This window comes from Schistocerca piceifrons, chromosome 5 (assembly GCF_021461385.2).
Source record: "Schistocerca piceifrons isolate TAMUIC-IGC-003096 chromosome 5, iqSchPice1.1, whole genome shotgun sequence".
Lineage (NCBI taxonomy): Eukaryota > Metazoa > Arthropoda > Insecta > Orthoptera > Acrididae > Schistocerca > Schistocerca piceifrons.
Genome location: NC_060142.1, coordinates 558703408 through 558718105, shown reverse-complemented (window position 1 = coordinate 558718105; position 14698 = coordinate 558703408). Strand labels below are relative to the sequence as shown.

The following is a 14698-nucleotide window of genomic DNA, read 5'->3' as shown; positions in this document are numbered from 1 at the left end:
ATCAGTTAAATAAACGGAACAGACGAAGAGCGCGAAGCATCTGGAAGGGCTGAACTTCTAATATTATCTTCTGGGGCGAATTTACAATGGCACATAAAAAATCACTCGAAGCAGCTGACAGAACATTACAAGACCTGCGAGGACACTCTGAAGTGATGATAGGCGCTCTACCTATACTCTCACAGGAGATTTTCGACAAACTCTCTCAGATATCCCCTAGTAACTCCAGCAGACGAAATCATTGCTTGCTAAAAAAATCACATCTCTAGCCACACATACAAAAATGCCACTAACAATAAATATGAGAGTTTACCAGTCGAAAGAGGAAACAACACCATAATTTGCTGAACTGCTTTTACGAACAGGTGATGGAACATATTGTAATGACTAGACGACCTGTCACATTAGACTCAACACTGATTTCTGCAACACAGCCACTGCTGAAAGTGAATTCATGGACCAAGTATATCCAACCATGTTCACAATTATACAAGTCCAGACCGGCCATTTGAAACTGCAATTTTAGCAACTAAAAATAACATTGTCGACGATATCAACTTTAAAATTCAAAAGAAAGTTCGCGTTGAAGAGAGAATACACAAATCGTTCGACACGATCGTAAACGTTGAAGAAAGTGTGAACTTTCCTACGGAATTTCTAAGCTCCTTGCAAGTACCGGGAATTCCATTACACTGTCTTGGACTTAATATTGGATCGCCGATAATGCTACTCAGAAATCTCAACTCTTCAAAACTATGTAATGGACCAACGATGATCGCCTAACAGCTATTGAATAACTTCCTGGCAGATGAAAACTGTGTGCCGGACCGAGACTCGAACTCGGGACCTTTGCCTTTCGCGGGCAAGTGCTCTACCATTTGAGCTACCCAAGCACGACTCACGCTCCGTCCACGCAGCTTTACTTCTGCCTGTACCTCGTCTCCTACCTTGCAAACTTTACGGAAGCTCTCCTGCGAACCTTGCAAGGTACGTAGCTTGTTATCGAGTGGGATATTCGAAAAATTTCTGTGTGTGTACCTCGGAGAACGAAATGAAATTTTTTTTATAAACAAGTATCATAAATAGTTGCAACATGTTTTCATTAAAATTTTTTTTCCTCTTATGGTTTAAGAGATATTGTAAATAGTTAGAATATGTTTCCAATAAATAAATTTACTCTTTTATTTCAACTACCACACAATCTCACATTAACTCTCTGAGCGAAGCCAAGTACCCCTGCTAATAATTAATAAAAATACACATTGTGTTGAATATATGAGACATCTCCATAACAGAGGAAAGTCATCCTAAGCTTACAAAAATGTTGAGAACTTCATATAAAACGTTTCAGAATTTTCAAAAAATTTCTATGTATTGCGTCAGTTGTATTTAATGTTAAAAATGTTTACACATTGATGACCAGTTTTAGGAGTTTAACTACCATACCTAGCTTACGCTGTATGTGACAGTAGTTGAAACGTGGAACCTGTACGGCGCTGTAATTTATTTTTAATTCAGTGACACGTCTGTGCAGATATTTTTGTTACAGTCAGTTACTGCAGACAGAAATTGCCTCAAATAGTACTGTAAATGCAATTAGTAGTGTAAAACACTGTTGCATCGCCCAGAACATTCTTATTGTAAAATCTGCAATACGTTATGCACAGCCACGCTATCGGCAACAGCAATTGGAAGAAAGAGGCTGTACAGGCTAGAAAAAATTTTATTCATTGAATGTGTATTTTAATGTCCGAATAAGTCTCTCAGTGCGACAGTGTTGTGTATAGGTTTTATGTGCTAATTTTGACGTCAAGTGCAGATTATATGGCAAATCTCGGTTTTTCTGTTATTGACTGTTACTGAAATTAACGAAAATTATTACGGCGTCGTATTGGCTTCACGTTTTAATTACTTTCACAGCCATCTCCAGATGATAGTTAAACCACCGAAAGCGGTCATCACTTTTAAAAATACATATTGTCTTCTTGGGTCCATTAATTACGCTTAATCACAGAAGAAAGAAACGTGGGAAGGGAAACTAGCCAGTAACTATACTAATAGCACATGGCTCTGAAAAAATGATTGCATTATCACCATGGTCTGTCTATACAAAGACAATAGATCCGCAGAATTTAAGTTTATGATAGTGTTAACAGCAATATTTGTAACTTCACTGGAGCATTTCCTGCTGAGGCAAAGAGCAATTATCATATTTTCTTAGAACATCCTGCTCCATATCAAATGGCCCACTCAAACAGCTTTGTAATCGTGCTCTATCTTAACTGGTCTCTGCGAACCAAATTATTTTTATGCTTTCAGCTGTGTCGGTGTTGGTTTGGTAGCTGTATCCTACACAAAACAATGTGACGTTGATGCGCACTTGCAATGCCATTGTATTCGAACCAGTGAATATTTCCAGGTGTCGTGGGTGAGGAAACGTGACTGGCACATTCTCACGTCCGGCCTCTTCACGTACACCAACGACGACCGCTTCCAGGCGTCGCACTCCAACAACGGCGAGGACTGGAGCCTCCACATCAAGTACGTCCAGAAGAGGGACAATGGTACTTACGAGTGCCAGGTATCTCCAACTTTTTTAATAACACCGTAACACTTGTCTTATTTCACCGCTATAACAAAATTATGCAAATGTTTTACACTACATGACAGTAGATATTGCACTTTAGTCTCTACATCATGATTACTACGAAATAAAACAAAAATAGCGGATGCACATCAAGAGCAGTTGGCGGGGCTGTTTACACGAACCGCCAGTACCTACAAATGATAACAAAGAATACAAAGTTCTAGTCGAACCATTGGTGAACTATGTCAACGAACATTCATTACGCCAACCTACTGACAAGATTTTCACCCGCCCCATATGGCAATGTAGAATGTGTTCGTCTCCCTCTGGCTGATTAGAAGTCCTGTACTCCTGTATTATCTTCTTATTTCAGAATAAGTTTCGAGAAGCCTTGATTGGGCGTATCGTGTGACTCCTCTTTTACCCGTACCTCATTATTGGCTTACGAATTTCGAAAAGTGAAGACAGTGTAGATCACCCTTACCCCATAGGATGCGTCACACCATGCAAAGTCTATGTTTGTGTCATTTATCGCAACAAAATTACTATTTATCCGTGTTCGATACTTCTACGAATATGTGTAAAGTTCTTGCACTGGCGGTGATGCATACTGAGACCATGTGGTGCTTAGTTTTCAAGGCCCAATTCATTTTTCGCTTTTTAAGTATTTATCACTTATTAGCAATTTCTTGTTATTCAGGATAATAATTAAATTATGAACAGCCGACCAGTTGCAATGTATAAATAAATTCTTTACCTAGGTTTCGACAAATATAAATTTGTCTTCTTCAGAAGGTAACAATTTTACATTAGTAAGGACTAATGTACCATCGCCATTATTACAATTGTTGGCATAGATGCATGTGTCAAAAATAAAATATAGCCCTAGAATTAGGGTTTGTCACGTTAATATAAAATAGCTCATGGATCTTGCAGAGCTCACAACCGTCTCATAGATAACGGCGATGGTACGTTATTTCTTACTAATGTAAAATTGTTACCTTCTGAAGAAGACAAATTTATATTTGTCGAAACCTAGGTAAAGAATTTATTTATACATTGCAACTGGTCGGCTGTTCATAATTTAATTACGATTCGTAATCCAAAGGGTGTTGATAATTCTCAGGAAATGTCATTTCCAGGTGCGCTGTTTCGTGTTAAGTCATTGAGTGCTCTGTAAAATTCTTCTCGCAGTAACTCGTTATTCATTTCATTTTCATCCACTTCTTCTTATCCTTCCCTAACATTATCTTCAAGCATCTTTCCTTTATAAAGCCCGTCTAGGAGCCCTTGTAATTTTCATCCTTTTCTTGTTTTACTAGCATTGGTTTGCTACTGGAGCTTTTAATGTTCCTGTTGCTGCTTCAACTTCGTCTTACCGTTTCTTTACTTCTTCTTCTTCTACAAGCGGCACTGAGCTCGTATCCACACAGCCTTTGACGGAGTCACTTCTGCGTTGGAGTTTTCAGTTTCTCTGTCTCATATTTTAGGAACCTGTATCTCATTTTAGCTCTTTTATTTGCAGCCCTTTTATATTTTCTCCTTCTATTTAATAAATTTTAATATCATCTGTGTTACCCAAGAATTATACTCGGCATTGTTTCTGTGACAAGTTATTTCATTGCTGCCTTCCGTATTTAAACTCTTTGCTAAATTTACTACAGTGAAGAATGGTTCCATTTTTGACTGAATTTGATTAGGATGTAAGCAGACATTGGTGCAAGTTATACTTGCAGTTTCCTGAACTAAATATGTATCACCTACATCTAAGGTATATATTTGGCAGTTGAGCAATCACAAAGTTTTAATGGCTTTTTGCTATCACAGAGCGTTTATGTAGACGTTATTCGGTAGAAGATAACTCTGTATTACAGTAGAAAGTTGTTGTAATACAAATGGGCGGCTAAGTTTAATTTTTTTTTTCATTCAGAGAGACACTATTTCTTACTACGTCGCTGTTTCTGGCTATTTATAAATGGTTTACAATATTACACCTACTGGTAATCTGAATAAATGGTGTTGTTTCTACGTAAGTATGGTTTGTTTGGTGAAAATGGTAAATACTGACACAATGTTGCGATAATCGTTAGCTGTGGCTGGTCAAGGTGTTCGTGATCAGTTTAGATTCTTCGTAAATGATTTTGAGTAAGTAAAAGTCATAAATACAGGTGACATTTGGATAAGGATAATCAGAGGAAATTACTGTAACACATGTGCAACTAACTAACTGTGAGGCTCTAAACTAAATTTTTTATCACCAATTGTTTTAAAATTTCACTTCACTATCGCCTAAATGCAAACTCCTGTACTACTTAGACACAGTGTAAAATACGAAGCTGCTTAGCAACAGCCCTGCCCCATATTTGTTCATGTGGGGCTCATCTTCCGAATTTCCAAACGTTATGTCTCTGTCATTATGTACGATTCCATAAAAACAGTCACATGAGAGTACTGATTAGCTTTAGTCTTGATGTACATTTCTATGTACTTATACACTAACCTAGTTACATAAATTCTGTCAGTTCAATAATTAATGATTTCCTGTTGTTGAACAGGTGGCGACTGGCAAAGGCACGATCACGCAGTATTTCCACCTGCACGTCATATACCCGACTGCCTTCATCCTAGGCAACGGGGAATATCACATCGGCGAAGGCAGCACCATCTCTCTCGTCTGCATCATAGAATATGTACGTTGAAATAATTGTTACTTCTTTCCTAAGGATAATACAGTTAAAGTTTCCTTGGTAAATGGCCTACAATACTGCTGTTTTGGCGATTGTTGCTAATTCTTGTGAAAACTGCTATTTGTGATGGATGCAAAGGTTCCTACGACTCGTAATGGAGCGTAAATGAAAACGAAAAGTGGTAAGAGACATCCTGAAATATGATCCGTAAGATTCTTCAGTGGACGAGGAGGTAGGTTAGCTTCCTCGTTTCTTTGAGATGTTTCGTACAACATAGTGAGAAACACACATTTGAAACTTGTACATATAGTTGACGATTTGTGAAACATTACATAAACTGCTGTTGGTGGAGCGATTTTGAACATTAGAGCTCCTCAGAGAGTTTTTAGTGTAGAAGTTATGACGAACATGAGGAAGGCGTGGAGTTATGGAGCGAGTAATATTCCAATACCAGTACTTATTCATACTAGAGTGTCCAGATATAAAATAAAAAAAAAAATATTGCTGTAGCGTGTAATCACCCCCATATCCGTCTTTTGTATATTTAGCTCCGAGTTCTTTTCTATTCCTATGAAGTAGAAGTTTTTCACCCAGTATTATATCGCAACTGCTTGAGTCTAAATTTCATTTGCACAAAACATTTTCCACTGTAAGCGAAGCAATCAGTGCGAGGTTTGACAAGACGATGACGGTATCAAATTTTTCCTATTGGTATCCTTCGTCATCGTCACCCACCATTTCTAGTAAAGTCCGTTGGTGAAGGGCCCAATAACCTTGTATCTAGGTAACCGTTCCCAAAGATAGAATCTAGACGTTGGTGTTGATCAGATTGTTAATTTGTGACTAAACACATATTTACGTGAATTATTTTGCTTAGTATTTTGGACGTTAACGTTTTCTTGTTTATATTTGTTGACCCCTGAGGTTATTGTAGATGAAACTACGGACCAACAGCAATTTCCATAATGTTTTCAGCGGTCTCATCCGTATTGATTAAGTACTTCTTCCTGTGACAAATTTAGAATTAAAAAAATAAAAAGATTCTGTTCTGCATAATCACCTTTCTTACAGGAGTGCTAGTTCTGCAAGGTTCACAGGAGAGCGTTTGTGAAGTTTGGAAGGTAGGAGATCAGGTACTGGAGGAATTAAAGCTGTGAAGTCGGGTCGTGAGTCGTGCTTGGGTAGCTCAGATAGTAGAGCACATGCCCTGGAAAGACACAGGTCCGGAGCTCGAGTCTCGGTCCGGCACACAGTTCTAATCTGCCAGGAAGTTTTAATATTCAGCAAGGCTTGCATTTAAGTAACGTCAAGAAAGCAATACGAACGAGAGTAATTCGTGCATTTGGAGAGGGGAATCAGCTTGCTGGTGAAACATTGTTTGAAAACAAGACTCAAGTTCTACATAAATGTTCTGAAATTACAGTTGTGGCCAGAAAACAATCGTTTCTCAGTGAATTACCTTGCAGTGAACCAAACCTACCCTTACGTTTCTGTTCGAGAAGACGTTGTGTTAACAAGCCCAACGCGCATTGCTAACGGGAGGATACGTCGATGTAGCCTAGCAGGTCCTCAAATTAGGTCCCAGTGCGTAAAGGTATCGTCATTTTCCAAGCATCCCCCTTGGCAGAAGCTTGAAGCTGGTGTATTTGGCGGAGTGAACTTCACATGCTATACGAGCATATCAATACGTCAGTAAAATTAACCCTCCTTTCAGCTGCTTGCTTGTAGTAGGGGTGTACAGCAGGTGTTCGATATAGCGGACTAGAGGCTTCTCAAAGCATCGAACTGAGGTAAAACGTTACTCGATTGACTTGGAATGCACGTGATAAATTACGTTCATAGCTCTGCCTAACCATTACGACACAATGGCAACGATGGCGCTGGGTCGTACTTGCATGAATTCCTGTAGGCCGTCAAGCATCGTTGATTTTGTAGCTGAGAAAATGGAATCATTTAGATTGCACTGCCAGAAAAAGAAAGTGAAGCAACGAGAAGGGGATGGGGAAACGAAATGAAAATTCACAGGTTGAGAGGGTGTGTGGTGTTTTTTAAATTGTTAGATAATGGAGTTGCATTTCAAGAAAACCTGACACAATGAGCCCACTTGTCAGTATGAGATGCATCACCCTCTGGCACGAATGAGTTCACCGAATTGACAGGGAAGTCGCTCTATCCTCTCCCGAGGCAAGATAAACCACAACTCTCGTGTCAAGTCCTTGAAATCGAGGATCCTTGCACTGGAACGAAACTGACATTCGGCCTGATCCTACATTTGTTTTGTCTGAGCGGGGGAAGATCTGCTGTTGTAGCTGGCCATGCGAGTAGCTCAACATCATGTAAACGTTTCATGAGGCAGCTGCTAGGCTTGGACTGGCATTGTGAAGTAGAGAAATGACACCACGAGTGTGTTGCAACAGAGGTAATACAAGAGGACGCACGATGCGCGTGACGTACCATTAGGCCGTCAGGTTCCCTCAGTCACTATCATCCGTGACATGAAGTCACACCCAATGGCTAACCACAAACACGATGCTACCGCTATGCCTCTCCACAGCATTGGAAGAATGAGACGTCTTGCTTGGTCTCCACCACACGCCCCAATCGTGGTCATCCAAATTAGTGCTGAAGCGTAATTCATCAGTGAAGGCAATGAGGCAACAGCCATGAGCAGGACACGCTTCCGATCACAACACGTCTCCGCACCCAGACGCTTGTGTTGTGTTAACGGCGTAGACACGGGTCGGCAGTTCACTAGTCCGGCTGCTGCTTGTCTCCGGAGGGTGGGGGAAGGGATGTCACAGAATGTTGGAGAGAGTCCTTTAGATGTTATCGGATAGCTGCCGCAGATGCAAAAGTGTTACGATGTACCTGTTGTACCATACGCAATGGCTCGATGACGACCCTTCCAAAATCTGTCAGGTTTTCATAACACTGTCTCCCCCGATTCCCCTTTACATATTTTGACAGACAGTGTACTTCAAAGTGCTGTCAGGCGATCTTAATTTAGATTCCCAGGTTTTGAATGCACTACTTAAAAAATGCCAAGACGATCCCTTGAACAAAAGAACGTCTAATTTTCCTTCCTCCCTACAATTGTGACACGGAACAACGTTAAACTACAACCTTCCTTTTTCTGCTACAGATTCCCAAGTGCCGGGCCTGTGTCACAGAATATTAGAACGACACTGAATCTTAATCTATATCGTTCAGCTGAAAATTCCACATCTGTCCTGTCCACAATATGTTCCTCTCCAATTCGTGAAGAGACGTTGTGCAGTGTCAAGTGCCACTATTCATATTAGTTCGGAAGTGAATGACCAAAGAACAAAGACATCTGTAATGATTACAGAAGATAGACTAAGGACAGGCCGTTATCTTCAGAATGCCCTTCCGGTCAGTGATCATGTCTGGCACTACCTTTATGTACATATTTAGAAAAAGTCCTGGTAGATTAAAACAATGTGCCACATAGGTACCACAGCATGGGACTTTGTCTTTCGTGGGCAGCACTGTAAAGTGCTGAGCCACTCTAGGATGACTCGCCACCAGATATCACAGCTTCAGTTACCAGCATCTGTCCCCTACTTTGCCAACTTTACCTAAAGTTCTTTCTGTCACACTTCCCGGTGTATAGCTTAAGATAAAATATAGTTTCATAATAAGGTACTGTCCAGAAGGAAAGAGTCGTTTCATTCTTTTACGTACTGCTGTAAGTGCCACTAGGGTTACAGTTTGAAAGGTGCGTAAGTTCTAGAGATGAAGAATACCATTTTTCTAAGAGGTCGGATCACACCTGATTACTCACTGCTGTGAGCCATCACTTTTTAATGACTCACTGATCACCTATTACCTGCTAGAATAAATGAATGGATTACGCTATGCTTTTAAAAATTTATGTTTACTGTACCTGCATTTTTTCCTTAATTTAACTGTATTGAAAGAACTTATACTTAACCTATAATTAATTAAATTTCCGTTACCTCCCTTGTAGTCTTATTATTTCCGAAAAGTCTCACATTTCATCATTAGGAAAAACAAAAAAATTCGCGAATAATTTCTGAATATGAACTTGAAATTTTATTGAAAACATCATATAATTTACAAACTGCAATACAATTTAATTTTCTAGATCTATAAATAAAATAAGGTTGTTGTTTACAATCAACATGACAGTTTATGTGTCTAACCAGCAGGAACTGATCGCTGGTACGACTTACAAATAAAATTTTACCAATTTCATCGGAAGTTAGTCCGTTCATATTTTTGGCATATATCTGTCCTCAGTTTGGAGAGGAATCCTCACAGGTCGCCAACGTAGCTGATATGTGTAGTATCTTCAGAACTAACTGCTTAAGCGGTTGATACATCAGTCATATGGATTTTGCAAATTCATAAAATCAGTACTTATAGGAAAATATGCCAAAAATGAATATCTGTCTAGAGCATGATATTTTCACTCTCCAGCGCAGACTGCACTGGTAAGAAACTTCATGGAAGATTGAAACAGTGTGTAGGACCGAGACTCGAACTCAGAGCCATTGTCTCTCGTGGGTAAGCGCTCTATCAACTGAGTTACCCAAGCACGAGTTTCTACCCGTACTCACAGTTTTAATTCCTACCTTCAAAACTTCACACAAGCTCTTACGCATAACTTGCAGAACTAGCATACTTGGAGAAAAGGATATTGCGGAGACATGGTTTAGCCACATCATAGGGAATGTTTCCAGAATGAAATTTTCACTCTCCAGCGAAGTGTGCGCTGATATGAAATTTATTGGCAGAATAAACCTGCTTGCCAGACCGAGACTCGATCTCGGGACCTTTGCTCTACCGCAAGGCAAAGGTCCCGAGTTCGAGTCTCGGTCCAGCACACAGTTTTAATCTGCCAGGAAGTTTAATATCTATAATTTGACAATTCAAGATTGTAACTTCCTTGGAGCTGACTGACGGTATCATCGGAGTTTTGTTTTATTTTACTTATTTTATTTTATATTATTTTCCTATTTCATAAAGTTTTATAAAGGAAAGCTGTCCTTTTTAGAAAAGCATAACAGTTATTTGGAATAAAATGTTTTGTACTGCGTGACGCACAACGAGATTTAAGCAATGTGGAGTATACGGGGCATGCGGAAAGTCCCAAAACATGACAGCTGATTTCATGTTTTAAGAGTCGTTTGTTATTGTGGCAGAGACAGAAAACTCCGTACGAAGTCATAGCAGCCCTCACCTGATTTTAAACACTTTTGCAGTGTGCTTTCTTCAAATTGAAAGCACTCTAGAAGGTGAGATTTGGGATTTTCTCACGTATAAAACGTGCTATGAGTGCACAGAAACTAATATTATTTGCAGTTCTCTGACTGTTGTTGCATTTGGAGAGGTAAGATCATTTTTAACGTTACCAAATAACTGCACGTTAGAGAGTCTAAGATCATTTCCAAAACGTGTGTCATATAATATGGGCAAAGCAAACTTCCAAATTTTGCTAAGTTGTGATTCTAATGTCACGATTTTTTTAATGTGATGAAATTTTTAATTCCGAAGGATTTAGTTATTGGTTGTCGTAGACTAAACCGTTTTGTGTGAGGCATCACAATAAAAACCAAGTCTACATGTAGTCGGGTACAAAATGATAAAGGTTTGATGGATAGAGATTCAGACTAATTTTGGCTCTGAGCATTGAGGAAAATATTGAAACAGAACTCTGAAGAATGTGTCCTCTTTTCTTGTACTTTCATTGGGTGACAAAAGCTTGCATAACAATAAATTACATAAACGCACGTACTCATATCGTCTATCGCGCATTTTTTTCTGTAGTTTGGGAGGAGTTTCTTACTATAATGGTTTATGTCATAGAACAAATTCAGCATGTTCTGTGGGACGTCATTACAGCAGAGTACCATAGAATCTTGGTTCCACTCACTGACATGAATGAAGAACAATTTCAGATCCGAAGAGCTACTACTTGATGCCTCGAATTTACTTACAGCTCACCTACCACACACACGTGTAGGCTTCGAATCTTTCCAAGAGCCGATCGCCCATATCTAGCAAGTTTGTCTTAAATTCGATGTTTTCCACCACTACCTGTGACCGGCCGGGCACGTCCCTCGTTGTCCGAAGCCACTGAATGGTATGGAAGCAACTGCGTAAATTTAGAATAATGTACCTGTACGTTGCATCAGCCACTTGCATTGACACGACTGATTCTTACATCACAGTTGTATGCTTGTTACGTAAGGCTTCTCGAAGGCCATGCAGTCCACAATCTGCATGCCAATCACGCAGAATCTCCGTGAGTACTGAGGTAATGTATTCTCTGACGCACAGTGTTGAAGATAACCATTTGGTAAAACGCCTTGTCTTTCTGCGTGAAGAAGTCTATAAATGTCTGCTACAGATCCTCATTCGACAGGGAACGTCGACCCTTCAAGGAATTTTTAGGGTTCTGCATATCTATGAATAAAGAGGGGACCCCTATAAAATCACTTTGTTGTCTGTATGTCTAGCTGTTAGATTGTGCAAAATCCTTTCTATCAGAAGCGGGTAGACGTATGAAGTAGAAATTTATGTCACACATTAGGGTCTATAGTCCCTTGGCGGTGCAAGAAAGTGAAGCCTCTGACTTAGTTCAATCAAAAGGTAGGATCATTTTCGTCACTTTTTTTCCACTCGCAGATTCATTTATCAACACCTACACGGTTTATCTCGGTGACCTATAATCATGAATTTTGTCAAGAAGCAAGATTTTGCACTACAACTAAAGGGAACAATTGGAAAATTGTTTGGTGTAATTATATCACATTAAAATATTTTTTGTCATTTCTTACGTGACTGTCTTTGTGTCTGACCGTCCGTCCGTCTGTTAGGCCCACCTTTTCCTCCAGAACGGGTGGACGTATCAAGTTGAAAGTCACGTCACTTATTAAGGTCTATATCACTTGGCGTTATACTAAATGTAAGCTTCTCAGCCAATGCAGTTGAAAGGTACGGTAATTGATGTCACATATTTTCTTTCTCCCAAACTCGCTCATCAAAACCTACAGGGTAATTCCAGTTGATCTAGAATCATGAAATTTCCCAAGTAGCAAGGTTTCGCAGTGCAACCAAAGAAAGGAATCGAAAAGTTATAATTTGTAATTACAAAACACAAAAATTTTTTATTTGTTACCAGACTGTCTGTCGGTCCGTCTCCCAAGACTCTTTCTCTTCAGCAACGAGTAAACGTATCAAGTTCAAATTTCTCTCGCACACTAAGGCCTATGGTCCCCTGGCTGTATAATTAACGTTAGCTTCTTAGTCAATGCAATCAAGAAATACGGCAATTAAGGTCACATATTTCGATACTCGCGAACTCACTCCTTTATACGTATAGGGCACTTCCCGTTCGTCTAGAATCATGAAATGTCATAAGGAGAAAAGCTTCACAGTTTCACAGTAAAAATAAAGAGCAAAATCGGAAATTTTTAATTTTTAAACATATGACTCGATAAAAATATTTCTTTGTTCATTTGACTTTTTCTTCAGACATTAAATTAAAATATTTGTAAAGTTTTTGAATCCCTGGGTCCGATACCTTGGCAGTATATATGTCGACAACATGCAAAAATTGTCAGTGCACTAGATTTCCGTAATGGATGAACTGTCTGTCTACTCAAATTAGTTAGTTAGTTAGTGCGCGGGTGCTACTCGCACCCGGCCAATTTCTAAGGGACCGGAGGCGCTGTAATCCCATGAGGAGAGATCATACCTAAAGGGTGGGTCATCGAGGGTGTCCCACTTGATCTGGCGTAACGTCTGTGTTACATTTGCGATGCGAGGACGTGCGGTATCATGAAGCAGACGCACCCAACACGGAACTTGGCGCAGCAGGGTTAACAAGACGTTGGTCTTGATCGGAGGTATTTTATACTACCGTCGCCGTAGTTCACGTTTTCGCATTTACCACATGCATGTCGGGAAACACGAATGCTATGCTAATACACTGCCTACATGCTTGTGCTTCCATGCCCGCATCGGAGTCGCGCGTATATCGCTGCATCAATACCCTTAAACGGAAACTTTATTGACCAACCCGATGTGATTAGTATACGAGTCCACTTCCTACTTTATCTGGTACAGCGTGTGAGTGTATATACGTTTACCCAATAAGAGCAGACACACAAACGTTTTGTTAAAATGAAGCAATTACAATCTCCCTTTGAAGAGACTTTTTATTGGGTTAACTATTTCGTGGAAGAGTATTAGGAGAGTGGATTTGTATCATATGTCCGTCCAGGTTATTCTCCTTAAAGGGACTGATGGCAACAAATTTAACTAGGGAACTGATGTAAAATTTGGTTATGGCTAATATCTGTAATTGGTGAAATACATCGCTCCAAAATACTCGTATGTGATCGCCTTTCTTATTCCCTCCTAATGTCTCTTGTTCTATGAACGCTTCTTACTTGTCAGGAATAATTAGAAATATGATCACCTAATTATAATCAAATACGACAGGTGCGTCACCTTAATGATATATCTATTCTTGAAGTTCATAAAAATACGATGGGCAAAACAAAAGGATATTAAACACTCGTTCCGCTCTCATGTACGGTTAATCCGCTTAACGTTTTCATCAAGATAAATATGTAATACCATCGAAAATCATGCCGTATTTATTTATTCTTGTTGCTACAATACATTCCACGTGAGCAGGAGATATCTGTCATTACAAAACTGGGCGGGGTGTGATTTTCTTATTCCTAATAATAAGGCAGAAAATTTTTCAACTACGAAAAGACCTGACTCTGTTTATAATTGAATTAAAGGTGTATAAATCAAAGGAAAGCATTATGAACCAGACCGTTAGTATCATGTAAGGCTAAGTCCACTGGCTCGGGGAAGGGGAGGGGACGGGGGAGGGTATATTCCCTAGATCACCCTTACTTGTGTAACCACGTATGTGATGTTTAGAGCCCTCCCGTGAAGCCAGGGCGAGGAATTAGCTTATCAGGCTATTAAATCAACGAGATACACGCCCCGGATTACTAAGAGTAAATCTTCAGAGTTTAGCCTGGGAGGCACCAGAAAGCCGCATGAACACAATCCTCTACGGCAGCCGCCGGCGGTATCGTTGATAAGGAGGCTGACGGGATCTGCCACTGGAAGAAGAGCTGGTAACAGCCCAGTATGTAACACTATGGTTTGCTGGTACCTTAGCATGTTGATGGTATTTAATGCTCCAAGCAAGTATTACAGCATCCGAACGGGATATTTGGAAAGGAGTAACAGTCCTGGAAAAGTAAATAAATAAAGAGTTGCTGATGACAGTGTCATACGTTCAAAAACGGCAAAGAACTTGGAAGAGCAGTTTCATGTAGCGGATAGTACCTTGAAAAGAGCTATGAGGTGACACAAAAAAAAGTAAAACAAGAGTAATGAAATG

The 14698-nt window shown here is 39.8% G+C and overlaps 1 protein-coding gene across 1 annotated transcript in view; it reads left to right on the top strand.

Annotated features, from left to right (window-relative positions):
* The window catches only part of LOC124799138 (zwei Ig domain protein zig-8-like), a 177383-nt gene that overhangs the window by 100371 nt on the left and 62314 nt on the right, over window positions 1-14698 (top strand). The window contains exons 3-4 of the mRNA XM_047262675.1: window positions 2420-2581; window positions 5143-5277. Of these exons, the coding sequence (XP_047118631.1) occupies window positions 2420-2581; window positions 5143-5277 (297 nt within the window). The remainder of the gene's footprint in view (window positions 1-2419; window positions 2582-5142; window positions 5278-14698) is intronic.